Genomic DNA, 18,745 nt, shown 5'->3' with positions numbered 1-18,745 from the left:
TCTCTCTCTCTCTCTCACAGACACACACACGCACACAATCAGTAATCATGTTGCCCAGACAGAGGCCCACAGGGACCTTGGTACCTTGAATGACTTTGGCCAATTACTGTGTGGAAACAGCAGCAGCAGCGGGGACAGAGGAGCGATGGAGTGACGGAGTTGGCTTTAAGTGCTGGCATCAGCAATATGGCGGCTGCCCAACCTGCTTAAGGCTAGAGAGCCTCGGTCCCCTGACGGACTGAGGCACCACACTACCGGCCATTATTTCCCCAACAAGGCGAACCCCGTTGCATCCGACTCAGTGGAGTATCACGCTCCTTCTCTGAAGGGCCTGACACAGTATGCTGTGTCTTCGTACCGTTCACGCTGCTCCCATTCCCTTTCCCCCATTCTGGACTTGTACAGGATCATTTGTCTCCCACCTGCCTCGGTAGTGAATAGAGGTTCCCGCTGCACTAACAAGATACGCCACTCATAATAAATTACTGTTTAGGACGGTACTCCAGCGCGATAACGGATGGATAGAAAATACATGAACATGGACCTGCTTGAAAAGAACTCACGGGTATTGCATCAAGATCAGTCATTGGTCCTTTATTTTGGAAAGGTTGAGGATCTGAAAATCCTTTCAAAATATGGGTTTAAGTAGGTAGATTGATTGTACAATAAAATAAAAACTCTGAGTTGGTCAGATGATTTAATGTTACATACTTTTATTGGAGGGGGAGTTATGTCATTTTCCTGCAAATTTACAGCAAGTTTGGTCGGATCTTAGTTGCGCTTAGATTTTGGCGGCTTTAGATGCTAAAATTTGCCTTCTCTCTGCTTTCTTAATTATTTCCCTCTCAAACACACACGAAATAAAGCACACATGTGCTTTATTTCTAAATAAACAAATCCTCTATTGAATTGATGGGTTGCCTGTTATTGAACTTCTGTGAGGTAAGAGGTCTGTTTTAAGCTGTATTTCATGCTCCAAGATCATAATCGCTTGTAGTGTACAGTAAAAAAAATAAGGCGACTTGTTTTTTTTGCTTTATGCACTATTTACCTTGTATTGGAGTGGAGGAAAAAAATACAAGTTTGAAATTTGACAGGATCAATCCAGACTGTTTTAGACTTTGGTACAGTTTTATTTTTAATACCGCTACTGTCTTCTTAACAAAGCTCTTTGAATAATGGCCGGGCGTATGGAAGTTAGACAAGCTATAACAATTGAAGCTTTAAAAGTTACACATTCGAAAGGGACATCCAAAGAGACCATTTGAAGACCGTGCACTTAGGGAGACTTTCGCAGTTGCTGATGTTTTAAAAGCATTTGGCTAATCCAGACAGTGCTTGTTCAACTAAGTGAGGCGGATGACTGCAGAGTCTTTCCGTGCGCTTCTGCACAAAAATGGGACACTTTTAGGTGTTTTTGAGCTGAAGAGGTGGATAAGAGGTGTCATTTCTACTGCGCTGTTTTTTTTGTGTGTGTCTTGGACAGGCACTGTTCATAATAGGTATGCAAAGTCATTTTATTGGAAACAATTAATGAAAAATAACCTACCCTCAACCTGCCCACTGTACTTGAGTGATAATCAATGCTATTGCGTCACGAGCGCAAAACGCACAGAGCAGAGGAAGGTTTCAATTCCTGTCGGACATGGTGAGGGAGCTGGAGGTCACCCCCCCCCCCCCCCCCGCCCCCTCACTAAGGTGACAATACGCAATATTGACTATAATCAATATAGGAAGTTAAGGAAGTTTATTTTGTTATGTTTTGCTTTTATTTTGGAACCCCTTCTAATCACTCCCTCGTAGAGGTTACTTCCGGGGGCGTGTTGGCTGGACCAAGTTGGGAAGAAAAAGAGGGGTGTTGGTGGAGGGGTGTGTGTTGGATTTGGCCTTTGTTTGGAATTTCTTTGATGGTTTATCATGTGTTTTGTTTGACCTGTATTGATCTAACAGTTAATCAAATTGTGTAGATGTAAATGTTGTCTAGGTGCCCCACTTATGGTGTCGTATCCTGTGCTAGATACGGCAGGTGGGAAAAGCAGTGTGGGAAGTGAGAGAGAGGGGCTCAAGTTTGTATAGCGCTGATGCTGGTCCGAATCTGTGAACCTGTTTGTATGTTTTGGCATTCTGAGTTAAATATAGAGCTGAAATAAAGAATCCCCGTTTGCTGTCTTATTTCTCAGTCCATCTCAATCCTGCTGGCCGTCATCCTGATTGTGAGGGATTTCACCTTCAAAACTCTACAGACGTGGAAAACATTTCCCCATTGTGAGAATGTTTTGCAGAGGCGCAGAATGGCTTTCTTTTGAGTGTGAATGGATGTCTATGTATGAGTGCATGACACCATTGGGAGCGAGAGAGATGTAGAAAGAGGAAAAATATATCTAAATGGCGCCGGCACGCAGCTCATTACATTTCCACCGCAATCACAACCTTCAGAACTCCTTCAGAAGACAAATGGCCTCCTTGGCAAAGAGACGGGAATACAGGAATGGTCTGAGCCGTCTCCAGCGAACAGCCTGTTCGGGTTGGTGGCACAGGGCCGTGACGGTCTTCTCTGCTGTTCTAAGATCAGCAACTGTTGCCGATGGCATACACACTGCTATACAGTAACGCTTGTTTTGATATATTTTTTTAAGCTTCAGGGATATTATGTTATTAGTCACGCAGCTAATCAAATTTGACATTTGACAGCATAATAACCTTCTGATAAAGGATTTCGCTAAGAAATTCTTTGCCATTAATAAGCCGTGGGAACGCAGGTCCCAACTTCCATCGTTGCGAAAGATCCCACTCAGGCCAAGCTGGATTTCTCCCGGCCCTTTATCAGAGGAAGACTGATGTCCTGATATGGCCCCTTGCACTAAGCCCCGGCCTCGCGTCTCAGTGACAGATTAGGGCAGACCTCAGCTATTCATGCAGAGCAGCTGCGCGAGGTGAGATACCGAACACACTTTAGAGCCACCGTTTTTCTTTCTTTGCACCTATTTTGCTTGTTGGTTTCATGCAGGGTGTAAAGCAGGGAAGTAAAAATACTTTGTTACTGTATCTGTACTTTACTTGAATTATTATATTTCTGTTGATTGGGAGATGGCTGGATTTGTCACGGAGACCTGGCAACCCGGCCCGTGTTAACTTTCATTTTTGCAGCATCGCTAGCGAACAAGCACAGGCACAAGCACAGGCGTGTCCCAGAGAGACACGATGAGAGCAGTGTGTTGGAGAGCCACGCCCACAGCGACGGCCTCCTCCAGCGGTGATGCTGCCCCACCTGCACCTGCACCTGCACCTGCTACGACTGATGGAGACCAACACCCGTGGCCATGTTTACAGCAAATGTGTTCTTATTTCGGAGTGAAAGATGCATCTTACCCAATGAAGTGCCTCTTATACTCACCCAAAAATACGGAAATATTGGCAACAAGAAAAGAATCTGAGCAAAAAACAGAGGTCTGGCTTTTTTTTTCTCCGCAGCATTTGCTTTTAATACTTAAGTCCCTTTAATATCAGCTACTTTACAACTTTTACTCAAATGGTATTCTAATGAGTGACATTCACTTTTACCACACACAAGTTTTTTGTTTTCTCTCAAGATGTTTTAAAAACCGGTAGCAAAAAAACCCCCCAAAAAAACATTGCAAAAAAGAAATTGCAACCAATCGCAACGACGAAAGATAATGCTAGTTTTATTCATTGTCTAACACTAAATTAGGCAGTTAGGCAGGTCCATTAGCATTGTCTGACATGTGATTAGGCTAATCTATTAAAATCTCACCCTCTGGCATGCACAGTTACAATCCCAATTCCGTGGGAGCTGTTTCATGCCTGATTATACTGGAACGTGCTTATACATTCTAATCTAGAGGCTTCTTGACAAAGCATTACTTTGGCCTGCTGCATCACTGGGCCTCTGAAAAACCAGGTTCGGAATCCTTTCTAAATCAGTGCTTTGCTCAAGGTACACTATAGCTAATGGCTTGTCAGTTACAAAGATAAATAAATGACACCCTTTCACCAATTTAGGGGGTTGCTTGAACACTCATTTGCATTGGCTATACAGTACATCACGGTAGGATTACATTGGGGAGGCATCACTTCATGTCACCTCAGGTATTTATTGTTTTTGAGGACAGACCGTCGGGATTCCGAGGCATTTCCTTCTGAGTTGCAGCCACAGCGGTTTTTAGAACAGAAGCTGGCCTCCTGCCCGGCGCTCGGTCGGCAGGTCTCAGCTATCCCAATAGCCTTCAAGGTGCAGGGCTGCTTGAAAAATCAATTTTGAACACTAATGAACAAAGCGGCTCTTTTCCCTTTTTATTTTTAACTTCATCAATTGTGCCTTCCATCCTTCCACAGTAAGACACAACCATCAGTCCCACTGAAACCTCCCTTGCACTTTAATACATCGGCGATAGGCTGTTTATAATACCAGATTAGGAAATCCACGACCTAGAAATCAGTCCAAGGAGTGGAGAGCGTGATTTAAGACGTTCTTATGTTAGCCATTCAAGTAGTTGTTTTTGATCAAGGGCTGGGCTGGGGTCTTCGTGATTTCCCTTTCCCGCTCCAAAATGCCAGGCTGCCAGCACAAATCACCAACCTGGCCACGCTGAGGGGTTCATCATGAAAGGGCAATTTCTTTACTGGTCGTCTAGACTTGGGGGGCTCTTCAAATGAGATTAGATGGGAGCAGAGGCACTGATTACACAAGGATCTGCGAGGCGCACATAATCACGCCGTATGCCTTTGTTTGTTAGCCACACATGCCCTCAAGAGGTTTCCACCTTCCACTCCAGCAGGCGAGTCTTTGAGGAGCTTGATTTGCAAATGACTTGAGGCGTTCAGACGCTGAGCAGGTTTTCAAGGGCTGTCATCTCATTCTTAAGGGGGTTTTTTTGGTTGTTGTTGTTTTTTTACACAAATATATTGAGAAGAACGAATCTTTAATTATCACACAACACACCACACGACAACACATGCACACACACACTTTTGGATGGCGGTGACGAGTGTCCATCACTGCATCGTTTCACTCTTCAAAGCATTAGCATTTGTCTGTCTCTGTTTCAGGTGGATTTATGGTGATCAATAACTAATTATTGCGTTACTATTTTTCCTTTTTTTAATTTTTTTTGCGTCTCTCACTTTGCTCTGTGAGGCCTCCTCCTGCACCATGACTGGGGTTGTGGCTGACCTTTGCTGTGGGTGGTACGAGTGTGTTAGGGTGGGGCTGGATTTTAATTGACGGGTTGGTATTGTTGAGACGGCATACGGCAAAGGAGAGGAGCAGGCAGAGAATGTTGTGCTACTGAACAATATTTCCCGAGGGCGAAAACGTTATTTCTTTATGTGTTGAGATACAGGACCGGCCGCGTGAAGCTATTTTTACTCCAACCCGTCACTGTACGATACACCGGATGATTCTATTGAGAGACGCACGTTCGACAAGGGAGTACAGAAGTAATTAGTGAAATCAGCTGATCTTGTCTTTGGTGCTTGGGGGTTGCGAAATGAAAGCTCGCCGTTTCACATGCCGCTGATGGCATGCAAAGGTAATTTCATGAAGACGGCGATATAACCGCTGGAGCGTCTAAATATATGAAATCAAGCAAAACCTAAAAAAAAGATTTTCGAGGGGAAAGTGTCTTAAAGGTTAAATAGCACTTTGAAGTGACTGTACGGTCAATTTAAGACCATCATTTTGAATTTCTTGAGTGCTTTGCTCCAACGCCTCAATAAGCTAAAATCTTTTGGCTGAGCTTTTAGTTCGACTGGCCAGTCCTGGCCAGAAACTCAGTCCTGGGAAATGACGTCACTGGCGGATGCTGGTGTTCCGTGAGCGCTATACAGACATGCAACCCCTATCTGAAGAGCTCCCTCATCCTCTGCCAGTTACAGCAGGACAGCTCGTCTTCAGCCTGGTCTGGACCGAAGGAACTTTAAATGAATCCGGTCGGATAATCCTTTAGATTACTCTACTGTCAATTAATAGCAAAAAAATATATCCCGAATACCAAGGATTACTATCTATAATTACCAATGCTAAGAGTTTTCTATATGAGAATGCCTTATGCTTGCAATGCTTAATGTACTACATGTTATGCATTGTCTCACAACAAGTTGTGAAATTAATGGAGGATGGAGGAATGACGCGGTAAAAGTGTGATAAAGAGCCAACGACCGAAATGGGCCACAAGTGCCAGGAAGGCCGGTCAAACGAGCACGGACGTCCACAGAGCACCGGCCTCACACACTGCGCTCCAAGCACCCCTCGTTGTCGCCCTAAATCCTCCGCAGTGCGATGTGAATACAACCCGGCGTACACAGGGGGTTCACAGTTGTGACGGGATCGCCCTGTGACCATTCCGTTCTTTTTGTCTTCGCTGCTTTGTTCGTGCTCCTACTTTGTGTCCACGCGACTCCTCCGAGCCGAGGCAGCGCTTCAGAAAAAGCACCCCGACTTTTCTGCTGAGTCACAACAGCGCCTGACGCCGCACACATTTCGAGCACCTTCTGAGGCGTAAAAGTGTGAAAATCAATCTCCTCGACCAATCCTCAAAACCTGCAAAAATGAAAGGGATCACAAGTTGATGAGAGTTGATCCCTTCTCCGTTTGACATGGATTTGTTTGTTCGGATAATCAAAAATACATTTGGGAGGATTAAGACTACTACTAATAAGGAAGAATACATATTAGATGGAAGTTCAACCTCATTGCACGGGAACACATGCGTACAAGCAGTGCATGCACACACACACACACACACACACACACACATACACACACACACACACACACACACACACACACACACACACACACACACACACACACACACACACACACACACACACACACACACACACACACACAATAAATACAAACTGCATTTTACTGCAACAATACTAGAGAATGAAGCAGCAAAGAAATGTCAAAAAATGTCAAATTGGATTAGACTGCATCTGCAGAAGGTGGAAGTGGGAGTATATACAGTAGCAAGTCAAAAATGAAAGAGAATTAAACAGACACACACACAAATACACAAATAGACCCACTATTGGCTACATTCAAATCTAAATCGGTAAGATGTATATCTGACATCTGCCTCCTGTCCTACACTATAAAACAACTATCTAGACATCTGCAACTTTGAGCAGTTATACAACCGAGACACTAGCTCCATTTTTTAAATAGTGGTCTCAACCAAAAAACGTTCGTGCTTCTTGGGAAGAATCTGTAAATCTGTGCTTTAGTTCTGGCATCGCCAGACCAATTCACAAAATGCAAATTAGTCTGGAACCTCAATGTTCATTTTCCATTTCCAAGGGGCGTAACGGGGCAACGGGTGCAGACCAAAATGTCTCTGGACGCAATTAGATAGACCTACAACCAATCAGAGCAACGAAACAGTTTTACCAAATCCTGTCGGAAGTACGGCAAACACATCTTTCTTATCAACAAAAGCTTTAAGAGAAGTCGTTTGTTCTTCTTTTAGAGCAAATATACCATCCGGTTGGTTAAATAATGTTGTGATAGCAGATTCAACAGACTGTTCCACATCAGCGGCAGCCATCTTGGTCAGGTGCAGCAACGGCTCTCCTCCGCATCGTCATCATATCAAACCTGCCCCATATTAGATGAAGGGCTGTGTTTGGCAAATCTGTTTGAATGGGAGGTTGGCCATACGTACTCTGCAGAGCAAATGAAACATGAGCTGCCGATCTGTCTGGTTCCCAGGCTAATAGCTCTCTGCTATTGTGCGATTAAGGTCGTCTTGAGGTAATCCAACCACCAACCATTCTACACCAGCAGAAAAACATGTATGTTACACCCTGACATTATTGACAATTGCTCAACACAAGAGTTTAATTAACAGTTCACTCAAACTCTTTCACAATAACATAACGTTACACACATTATTATTATTATTATTAAGGTTGTTCATGTTATGTCCTGGAATACAGACGTAAGTGTACAAGATGTGGAAGCATTTTAGACTCAAAGCTAATGCCAGCCGGACTCCAGTGCAGCAAAATTGAGTTTTCTTTCCCACCCGCATCAGATCAGTGCAACAGAGTTAAATAGAACAAATAAATTAATGAAGCGTCAAATTGGCTGGAAGCTTTCTGTGTATGTTTGCACGCTAACAATAACCTCCTGGCAAAGTAGGTTAAGATAAAAGTAAAGCCAACAATGTGAAGCCTAATTTTTCTGATCTATCCAACATTTATTTTTACTGCAGCTACAATACCACTTTCCATCACACACCATGTATTTTCCTGAAAAGCTCCACACTTGTGCTTCTAAGGCGAAAGATGTGACAGAATTTGTATGACCGGATTTTTAAAAGCTTCAAACATGATGGTGTACAATGTTTTGTCTGGGAATGGGTGGAGTGGGTGGTAAACTGTTAGTCGTGATTATATTGTGTTAGTTACCATGCAAAGTATATTGAAAACAAAATAGTAAATACGACATTATCAGGCCAGCCATCACTATGCATCAATATCAGGCGCACACACACACACACACACACACACACACACACACACACACACACACACACGCACACACACACACACGCACACACACACACACACACACACACACACACACACACACACACACACACACACACACACACACAAACAAACACATACACACGTGGACTCCTGAATGCACAAATATTGTAAATGGACTTTAACAGCCCAAAATAGAAAAACACACTGGCATCCATAAAAGCGGAACAAGATATTCCCCTTGGCAGAAAGTCCATGAATGCAAGCACAGACACAAATTCACACCCATTGGTTTGAAGCGTCTGTCAATGATGGTGGTGAGAGTAGCGTGAATTTGAAGATTCCCAAAACAATGTGAGTTCATATGAGTGTTCTAGAAATAATATTGTGATAATATACATATATAAATATTTTTTAATATCTTAAAGAGCTTTATGTTGTTTGGTAATGGCTTTGGGGAAATTCTGGTCATGTCTACAAGCAAGTGGGTAACAACGGCAACTAATGGCAGCGTGAATACAAGTGTTTTAAATGACTCCATGGCATATGACTGCCTGGTCTACTTGGATGATTGTGTGTTGTATTTTTCCAATGTATCTTTCCAATCTGGAAAAAATGCCATATAGGCTTCATCCAATCTTTCAGTTGTTTTAATTCTCATCTTTCCCAAATCTTTCAACCTCAGTTCTCTCAGCAGCATTTTTAATTCGTGGTACGTATTTGTAGAGGTTCCAGGGTGGGCAGCGAGGGCAGGGCCCCAGGACCTGTACTCTGGCAAAACCGTGCACAGAGGACATCAGGAATGCAAACCACACATCTATGCCCAAGCTCCATGACCTATAGATGCATATAAACAGACACATACATATACATGCAGACCAACACTTAGGCATGGATCCGTGTGCAAGTGGAAGGATACAGCGATGTTGGATGTATATGCACAGACATGTACAGTAGCGTGCTAAAGTTTTAGGCTCTTGTGAAAAGATGCTGTAAGGTGAGGATCCTTCCCGCAGAGCCGGAGGGAGCGCTCCTGGTGTTCCAGCTCGAGCCTCCTGGTTCTGGACCTCTCGGCTGGAACTCTGCACACAGCCCATCTGTATAGCCAGACCCCCTCTGTGTTCTCCGTGCCACTAAGGATATCACTAACAAGGTGTCTTATGGGTATTTCTATATGGTGTGTGCAGTGGCTAGCACTACCGCTGGTTCCTCGCACTCCTTCCTCTTCTGCTTTTTCTCCACTCTATTCAAAATGGTTCCTGGTAGAATTTTCATTCTCAGAATCCTCATTTCCTGAAGTTGAGGCACTTTCAAAATACACAAAAAGCAAGCACACTTTTGGTGGTGTCTAAAGACAGCAACCCACATCTTTAAATTTTAATTGTTGTATCATATTATTATCCGCACATCCTTTGCGGCCATTCAGCATTAATTTGTGACATCAAAGAATCCTATTTCTGCCACAGCCTTGCATAAGAGGGCTTTCCAGAGACAAATTGTTGGTTTTTGTTGCAAACAAGTCCTTGAAATTAATATGGGGGGAAATTAGCCTGTGTCTTATATAAAATTATAATATTATAATTTAGACTTTTTTTAACGCCTTTTTCTCCCTGACAACAAACTGCTTGCTGCGTGCTACTAAGTACAAAGCTGTGACACATAATGACATGTTGCCACATCATTACTTTATTACAGCCAGGAGGGTTGAAATGACATTATGTTGTGACCAGTGAGTTATGTGGATCATTTTCCAAGGAGTTTTTTCCCTTTGGTTATAAAATAACAAACTATAAGATATGACAACACCATATTCATCCACTGGGGGAATTTAGGAACCAAGTTAAAAACTATTGTGCATGATCTCCGGGTGCGTTGCAAAGACATTTCACTGCATACAGTATATGTATGAATGTATATGTATGTGACGAATAAACATCTTGAATTGCCATACAAAGTACATATACTGTATACATAGTATGGTACACTATCTATCTGTTCCTGTGCTTCTGTGGCTGTGGTGTTTCTGTGGCTGAATATCAATATTTAAATAATAATGTTGTATTTTAATTATTCATTTCTTTAATGGCAATGCAAATGTGGCTGAAGATTACCTTATTCTTGCAACATGCACTACTAAATGGAATACTATTACACATAATGCACAATTACGCATAATAACATTACTACGTGCTATTTAAAATGACTACAATCAGTCAAACAGTAAGACACAAGATTCTGCTTGACCGAATAGACTACAGGACTAAAGAAGGGGACTGGGGATCCGGGCAGCCTGGGTAGCTGTTATGAATGGTTTGGCAAAAGAGATGGACGGGTTACCGTTCTTCTACTGAGCCGGTTGTTCCCCACAGAAAAAAGCCAGGGTCTGCCCTAGTTTTGTGCGAAGATAATGTGTCTTTATACAGTGCCGAGTGGGACCGGACATCGGGGGAAACCATGCTTACATACATTATTCAGCTCAGGAACCCAAAGGAGTTACGGAGTTGTGAGCTGGAACTGTTAGTTTTGGTGTTTCCATTGATACTGACTTCATACACTACAACGCCGAGGCACCTGGTTCAATATAGCCCGCAGCAATGTGCTGACATGTGGTGTGTGCATATTTGAGTGTGTTTGTGTGTGTGTCTCTGGAGTTTATTGTGGTTTGGTTTCATCCCTGGTGGCGTAGTATTTTGGATCTCATTCCCAGAAAAGGGTTTGACTTTAATCCAGGCTGAAGTCTACTCAATGGTCACACTTACTTTGTCTTTATAGGTAGTAGCAATTATGTGTTGGTGCATAATGATGTTTTTTGCCCGAGCTGCCTCCACTTAATATCTAGCTCTTATTCTAGTCTAGTCTCTTTTTTCTGCCTTTCGATGGAAATCTCCCCAGTTAAGCAAAGGACAACGGATGTCCGTTTCTGATTTAGCTTTCCCGTTTGTTAGTTTTTATCAGATAATGTGTGCTCTCTAGTGGTGAAAAATTATCCAATTGAAGTTTAAGAAACCTTTTCATTCTGCTAGGCGAACAAACAGAGGGTCATTGCAATATGGAGCTATTAGAGGCAGGGTTCAATTAAACAGTAGCACAAAAGTTAATAATTCATCACGTTTCGACTTTGGAGCCACTGCTTCTTTGTTTAAAAAATGTATCGTCAGACAGGGACGTTCTTGCGTAGTCACGACCTTTTATAAGTTGCACTTTCCTCCCAGGTTGACTTACAACTCGACAGACCTATGAAAGCGCACTGGGGGGGTGACTATTCTGCAAATCTGAGTATTATCCCTCCCTCACTTGTCATGTTTTCAACTGATTTCTTTTTCTATTACTTTAAAACTGGAGTTCTGTTCCCGGAAGTAAGATTGATTTTACAAAGAAACATTGCAGCGCATTCATCAATAAATTATTCTTTCAAAATAAATAACACTGCTTACACCATCACCAATTTATTTCTGTCAGGGCATGAAACACAGCAATATAAAAACGACAAAGCAGCAAACAACTGCAACAGAATTATAGCCTGAAAGATGATTATAAATGTGACGCGTACAAACCTGATTGAGAGATACTTTTGAGACAGTCCACTCATCATGCAAACCACAATCTCACAAATCAATTATTTTGTTGTACTTGCAAGGCAATGTTATGCCCTGGAATCATTGGACATTTCGAATTCTGTGCATTTGTTTACTTGTCAGTAGAATTGAAAAATGGGAGTAAAGCATATCAATTATCTGACTCAATGTGTTTTTCACTCAATAACAGATTAGAGTGGCTCCATCAAGCGTATTAAGAGGTTGTCCCTTTCACATTGGGTAATTATACATTTTTGGTATCATTTTTGAGATAATCACTCTCAAGGTGTGATTTCACTATGCACAAAAACATGACCGTTTCTATGCATAGTGTGAGCCAAGGATTACATCTTGCAGCGAGGGCAGTATTCAATACTGGGAGGATTCCCGTCCATCCCAGCACCTGGCTCGTGGCCGCCAGCCTCCGTTGACATGGACCAGTGCCCTTTTTCAGAGGCAGATACCTGGTGTTTTTTAATTTTAATCACAGTGTCACTTCAAACACATACAGCAAAGAAAGCGGTGTACCTTCATGTGCTGCAAGGCAGCAGGCCCACCTGCAAACGCAAACACAACCACACACACACACACACACACACACACACACACACACACACACACACACACACACACACACACACACACACAAACACACACACACACACACACACACCAATACACATTCTCTTCCTCTTTCTCTCTTTATCTCTCTCTCGCTCTCTCTCTCTCTCGAGATCTCGAACACACATATACTGTACAAACAAGAAAAGCAGCCAACAGGAACGTGTATATAATTTACTGCATTTACTGCAAAAACTCGGTAAATAGCAACTGGAGATTAAGTATTTTGCCGGCAGTCAATCCAGGAGGCCCTAGCCCTCTCACACCGACTAAATCATGCCAACAATATGTAATAAAGCCGAGATTACTAAGTCAAACACTTCTATGGATTTGATCTCGCGTCAACATAGTTGTATATTTGACTGCCTTCCTTCCCCCAACCCCCAACCCCTCATCAGTCTCGTTCACATCATTCACCCCCATGTCTGCCAGCCACCAAAGTTCACAAACATATTTTTTTAAGGCACAGAGAATGGGATCAGCGATAACAAATAAATAACTGAATGAACAAGAATCCCCGGCTCTCCAATCAGTTTGCCCCTGTGGGACAACTGCTACTCATGTGAACCACAGCTTTGCCAGCTTTCCCAGCTCCGCATCAGGCTCTGTGTCCCCCTGCAGTGCATTATTTTCCTTATCTAGAGGTAATAAAACACACTTCCCACACTCTCAAAACACCACAGGCTGGAAAATGCAATCAGCCCCCAACCAATTCCTTGTCGGCTCTTACTGTTTCTTGTAGTTTAATAAGTGAATCAGCCAAATGATCAGCTACAAAGCCATAATGCAATGTTCCACATAATAAGGACAGTGACTTGGTTGTTTAGATTTGGACAAGGCTTTAGATGAAAAGGAGTCTGTTTGCAACACAGATCCATCCCATCGGTACCAACAAGGATAGCAGGGTTGTCTGTGACGCTCCTACTTCAGCTGGATTCCGGCTGATTTCCACTCATTATCCTGGCTCCAGAAATAGGCAGGCCAATTAAATCGTTTTTAATCAAGACCGTGCTTCGTTAAACAGGGAAGGCTTCAAAGACGACTGTCTGGGGAGAGCCTTCAGGACTCCACACTTTGTCATGCTTCCACGTTGGCCACTTTGACCGTGGGAGAGGTCTAAATGAAAGCCCGCCATGCAAAACCAAACACATTGAGCTCTAGTCTTCAATCTAAGGTCAACCACCGTAAATGGTTACTGCTTCATGAGCAGCTAGTGCAGGTTTATTGATATAACAATACACACACACACACACACACACACACACACACACACACACACACACACACACACAAAAACAAATGACAAAATCTGAAGAAGGAACTCAAAGTCAGTCACTCCATCCAATATGCATGATTCTGATGTTCTGTAACTTTCAGTTAGTATTGATTGTGTTGGCTAATTATCATCTTTTTTAATGATCAACCACCACATTGCCTTTACCTGGCTGAAACACAAATGTTGTTGTAATGGTGTCAACAAGAGGGGGTATTGTTATGGTAAAAAAGTGAGAACGTAAAGGCCAGCTTTGATCCTTTTAAGTGCATTCAATTTCACTCTAATCATTATATATACAAGCCGTTCCCCATTTTCTGGCGAACACCAACATTCCAGAAGGTGCGTGACATCTGCATTGTCAGCCGTAGCACTCCCCTAGCGTTTCATCACATTTGGTCAACAGTCCTACAAAGTCATTTTGCGGAAAAAATTATAAATATCACACATTATTCATTTGCAAAACTTGCAGTTTTAGTGGACAGTCGATCCACTAATCGCTAAGGCATGGCTGCAACTTTTTTCTGGTAAATAAATATATCAACAGAAAACTGAAACACAAGCTGTGGAACAATACCTGCATCCTCTTTGAGGAAAATGACATTTTATTGTTTAATGCTTGATTTTATTTTCCAAAGGTTCTAACAAAATATTTACCAGTATATTATGAATTATAATATACTCACAGTATGTTAACATTTCCGCTACATGGCATTATCTCAGTATCATGTTCTTAGTAATGTTCTGAAGTCGACTGCTTGGCCCAATCTTTGAGAGTGAAGTGCACTCGTAGGATGAAACAAGGAATTCTATTGACACAAAGCTTCCGGAAACAGGGGAGTCCCAGGAGAGTGTGTCTCTCTGATAGACAAACTCGATAACAAGCCTCCGTTGTGGCAAAAATAAATGAAATTGATAAGGGTTTCCACCATTGAAATCCAAAATATGAGACACTGGAATCATGCAGGATCAGATAGTGAAATAAATATTTTTAGCATCCCAAACAGTGGCTGATTTCCGGTGCCGGCTTCTCATGGGAAATTTTTTTTCGGTCCACATCCTCCAGCCCACAAGCAGTACCTGAAGCAAATGGTAACTGAGCATTGGCTGATCAAATCAAGGACCTCATGGAACTGGTGTTAACTACTTGGGTCGTGAGTCGATCTTATCACTGATAACATGCATGCTTAGACCTTCCCCAAGGCCCTTGGAATATGCTCATCAAATTATGTAATCATATTGTGTTTAGAAGAACAAACAAAAAGCCTTTGAGCCTTTTATTAAGCCTGGATGTCATTCACACACACACACACACACACACACACACACACACACACACATGCACGTACGCATGCACGCACGCACGCACACACACACACACACACACACACACACACACACACACACACACACACACACACTGATACGCACCATTCTCTCACCTAATTAGATTCACTGTAAATAAGTTATGGCATATGCCACTGTTTGATCAAGAAATGCAGTCGTCAATGTAATTTGTGTTTCCAGTATTTCAAGCATGCAGCTGTCTAAGTAAATGCAGTGCTGTTCTCTAAATGAATAGCAGGACTAACACGGACGCAAATACTAGTCATGTATACGTCAAATATACTGTGAATGTAATTGGTGTGTAGCGTAGTGTAGTAGTGAAATAGTGCTGTCATTCATCCCTTCTGTCATTGCTCCAGCTTTGGAGAATTGTTTGGAAGAGTAGACACACTAGATTTGCTGTCTAGTGTGTGAAGTAAATGGAAGGCCAGGACACAGGGCAGGCCAGAGCAAGTTCCCTCTGATGTGAGGTGGTGGTCAGACTCTTCTGGATTGTGTGAGTGTGTGTGTGTGTGTGTGTGTGTGTGTGTGTGTGTGTGTGTGTGTGTGTGTGTGTGTGTGTGTGTGTGTGTGTGTGTGTGTGTGTGTGTGTGTGTGTGTGTGTGTGTGCGTGTAGGGTGGGGGGTGATGGTCAATTCCTGATTTTGCTAAGTGAGACCCCAATACCGCACCAGCCAAGCAAATAGACTTAAATGTGATGACAATGTGACAGCAATCACCAATATCCACAGCAGAAGTGCAAACAGCAATTTTGCAAACAGTGTTTTTTTATGGTAATTACTATACATCACATCACATGGATAATAACTAAGGGGGTTGCACATAAAATGGAATTATCCTGTAAAGCGTTGACAGTCGCAGAAAACAATAGAAGCCATGTCAACTTCTGCAAGCAAAGACATTTCCTGTGTTCTCTCTCTCATCGCCATCATAAGCTGACAAAATGTCCTGACTGCAAGACTTCCAGCATTCAAGATGGACTCACAGGACTATCTTTTCCAACTAAAAGAAGTCCACTGACAATGTGTAGCATCAATGATTGACGCCGCTCCGCTGTCGCATGAAGTGAATCTCAGCTTCATTTGAAATTCCAAGCAGTGGTGCAAACGCGAAGCAAGACTCACAACTGACAATGATTTATGCCCCAGGCCTCCATTTAGAGGTTACGCGCACTCGATGAAATGGATGGAAATGAAGACTTCAAACAGGCCCTAAAGTCATTTTGGAGTCACAGCATGTAAAAGGGCTGCTGGGGGGAGTGAACACCGCTTCTTGTGGACTGTGCTATAAAACCCTACATTTGATGCAACGAATGGCAGAATAAGAAAATGACATGTCCGTGGTTCTTCATTTTGAATTCTGCACCTTTATGAATGTTCTCTTTGTTTTCGGTGTGTGCCACCCTCATCATATTTTGCGAAGCTCTAGTTGAAGGCTCAGCCAAAACACTTAACTTTTTCAGAGTTTTCTTGAATGATCTTTACATCAATTGGATCAAATTGTTATTAGCTTTACCGCATTTCTCGAGTGACATAAAGTTTAGGCTAAATCAGTAAAGCAAACAAACATTACTGAGATGAAAAATGTATTTGACACGATGAGGGTTTGTCCGTTGGGGTAAAAAAAAAAAACACCAACCTGATCATTTAGTTTTAGTACAAATACTTTAACCAAGATCTACCTGGAAGTTGTGTTGTTCACACATATAAATAATGCCATACACACACTTTCTCAAACACAAACACATCATGCACATACACAAATGCACAAGAGCACAAATCTTAAGTTACTTCTGTGAATAAAAAACAAAATATTCTTCCAGTCGTGATATCACATTAGGTAAGGTATTATGAGTTGCATACATGCGATTAAAAAATATACTAAGTATGAGACGAATCACCCTGGAATGAAACAGTGAATGGAATGACTGGGAGGGGAATATGCTTGTAACCCCTGTTGTTACATCCACTCTGAACGTTGTCCACTATCAAGATACAATGCATTCACTGACTCGTGGCAAAGCACCTCGGGCAACACAGATAAAAGCTGCAGGTGCCTTTTCATGCATTCTCAATGAATACTAGTACTTTAGTTATTTATCATGAAATATTTATGCTCGTGACGTCTGACTCAGGAATTGTCTTCATATGAGTTGAGGTAGGTCAGAATCACTATCAGAGCATCAGTTCTTATTAATGAATCCTATGAACTCTAACCCGGAGGTAAGGAAATACTATCCGCATACTGTATCTTAAATTGTTTGCAAGCTTCTGAACCTTTAGTAAACCTGCAGTCTGTATCTTTGGTTTGAGCGACTCCAGCCTCAATGTGTGACGAGTCTCCACGGCGTGACGTCAGACTGCACGGGCTGTCTCGTGGTCGTTGCTTGCTCGTTCAAAACGTTCGTTTCGCTCGTTGCGACACGAAGTTGTTTTCTCAGTGCGGCGAAACGAAGTTGTTTTCTCAGTGCAGATGGTATAATGGTTACAAGACTGAAAAACAAAAGTTATGCAAGTCGTATACTTAGCGAAGTCCGCACAATCATATTTCTGATTAAACCCCTGCTGCCTTTATTCCAAGTTCCTCAAACCTCGAACTGTGTTTTGCAACAGTTTACGTTTACATGTGTGTCTCACATTTAAGGAAATGTACAGATTTCCAAGATGCTTGTTATCGCAATTAGCCTCGGAAATCCAAAGACACCCAAGAGAATGATCGAAATCACGAACGATTTCGATCATTGCCATTATAACGCACGCGTCCCGTGCAATAAATCGCCTATACATTCCCCCATTATCTACCCACTTAAAGTTCCATTCCATTTAAAACAGCTCAGCCTTACCTGCAAATGCCCCGGGTACATATTGAGCACAGAGTCACTCAGGATCTCTCCCACGGTGGATTTGCAGACTTCTTCCAGCCAAGTCGAGTCCACTTTGCGGACTGGGCAGAGTTTGGGACCGCTTCAGCCCGCTGCATGGAGAGGAGCTGTCCGCTGGCCAGGTGCTGAACTCCTTCACTCCGCCACCAGGCTGATCCCAGCGGGAGAGGAGACCAGGCGCTGTCGGACCGCACGAAACTGGCGGACGCCTCGGTGTTCCGACGCCAGCCGCTCCGAAGTCCCCTTACAAGCTGCAAAGACACCGGGCGACCCTCCGTTTTCAAGTCAACATCTTGCCAGCGTCCTATCTCGGTGCTGTGTGTGAATAGTTTGCCGCTCCTCGGGCTTCATGCCGGTCTTATAGCGGCTCTCTCTGCTCCCTCCTCCTGAAGCTCCCGGTGCCTCCTCCAAGCCTCACGGCTCTCGGAAGCAGTGCTGTCAAATATAAGGACCGCGGACCGGATTCGGCACGCACAGAGGTCCAACCGGGATGAGGATTTGTAAGTCTTAAAACAGTGTATCTTTTTTAAA

General features: G+C 42.9%; 1 protein-coding gene across 1 annotated transcript in view; it reads right to left on the bottom strand.

Moving 5' to 3' along the window:
• Nucleotides 1–18,196, bottom strand: part of pex5la (peroxisomal biogenesis factor 5-like a) — a gene marked incomplete at both ends in the record, with an annotated part of 86,382 nt that extends 68,186 nt beyond the window's left edge. The window contains one exon of the mRNA XM_080000626.1: nt 18,176–18,196. Within this exon, the coding sequence (XP_079856752.1) occupies nt 18,176–18,196 (21 nt within the window). The remainder of the gene's footprint in view (nt 1–18,175) is intronic.
• Between the last annotated feature and the right edge of the window lie 549 nt (nt 18,197–18,745).

Source organism: Zeus faber (genome assembly GCF_960531495.2).
Source record: "Zeus faber genome assembly, chromosome: 1".
Lineage (NCBI taxonomy): Eukaryota > Metazoa > Chordata > Actinopteri > Zeiformes > Zeidae > Zeus > Zeus faber.
Note: the sequence above shows the minus strand (reverse complement) of the source record. Positions and strands in the feature narration are given on the sequence as shown.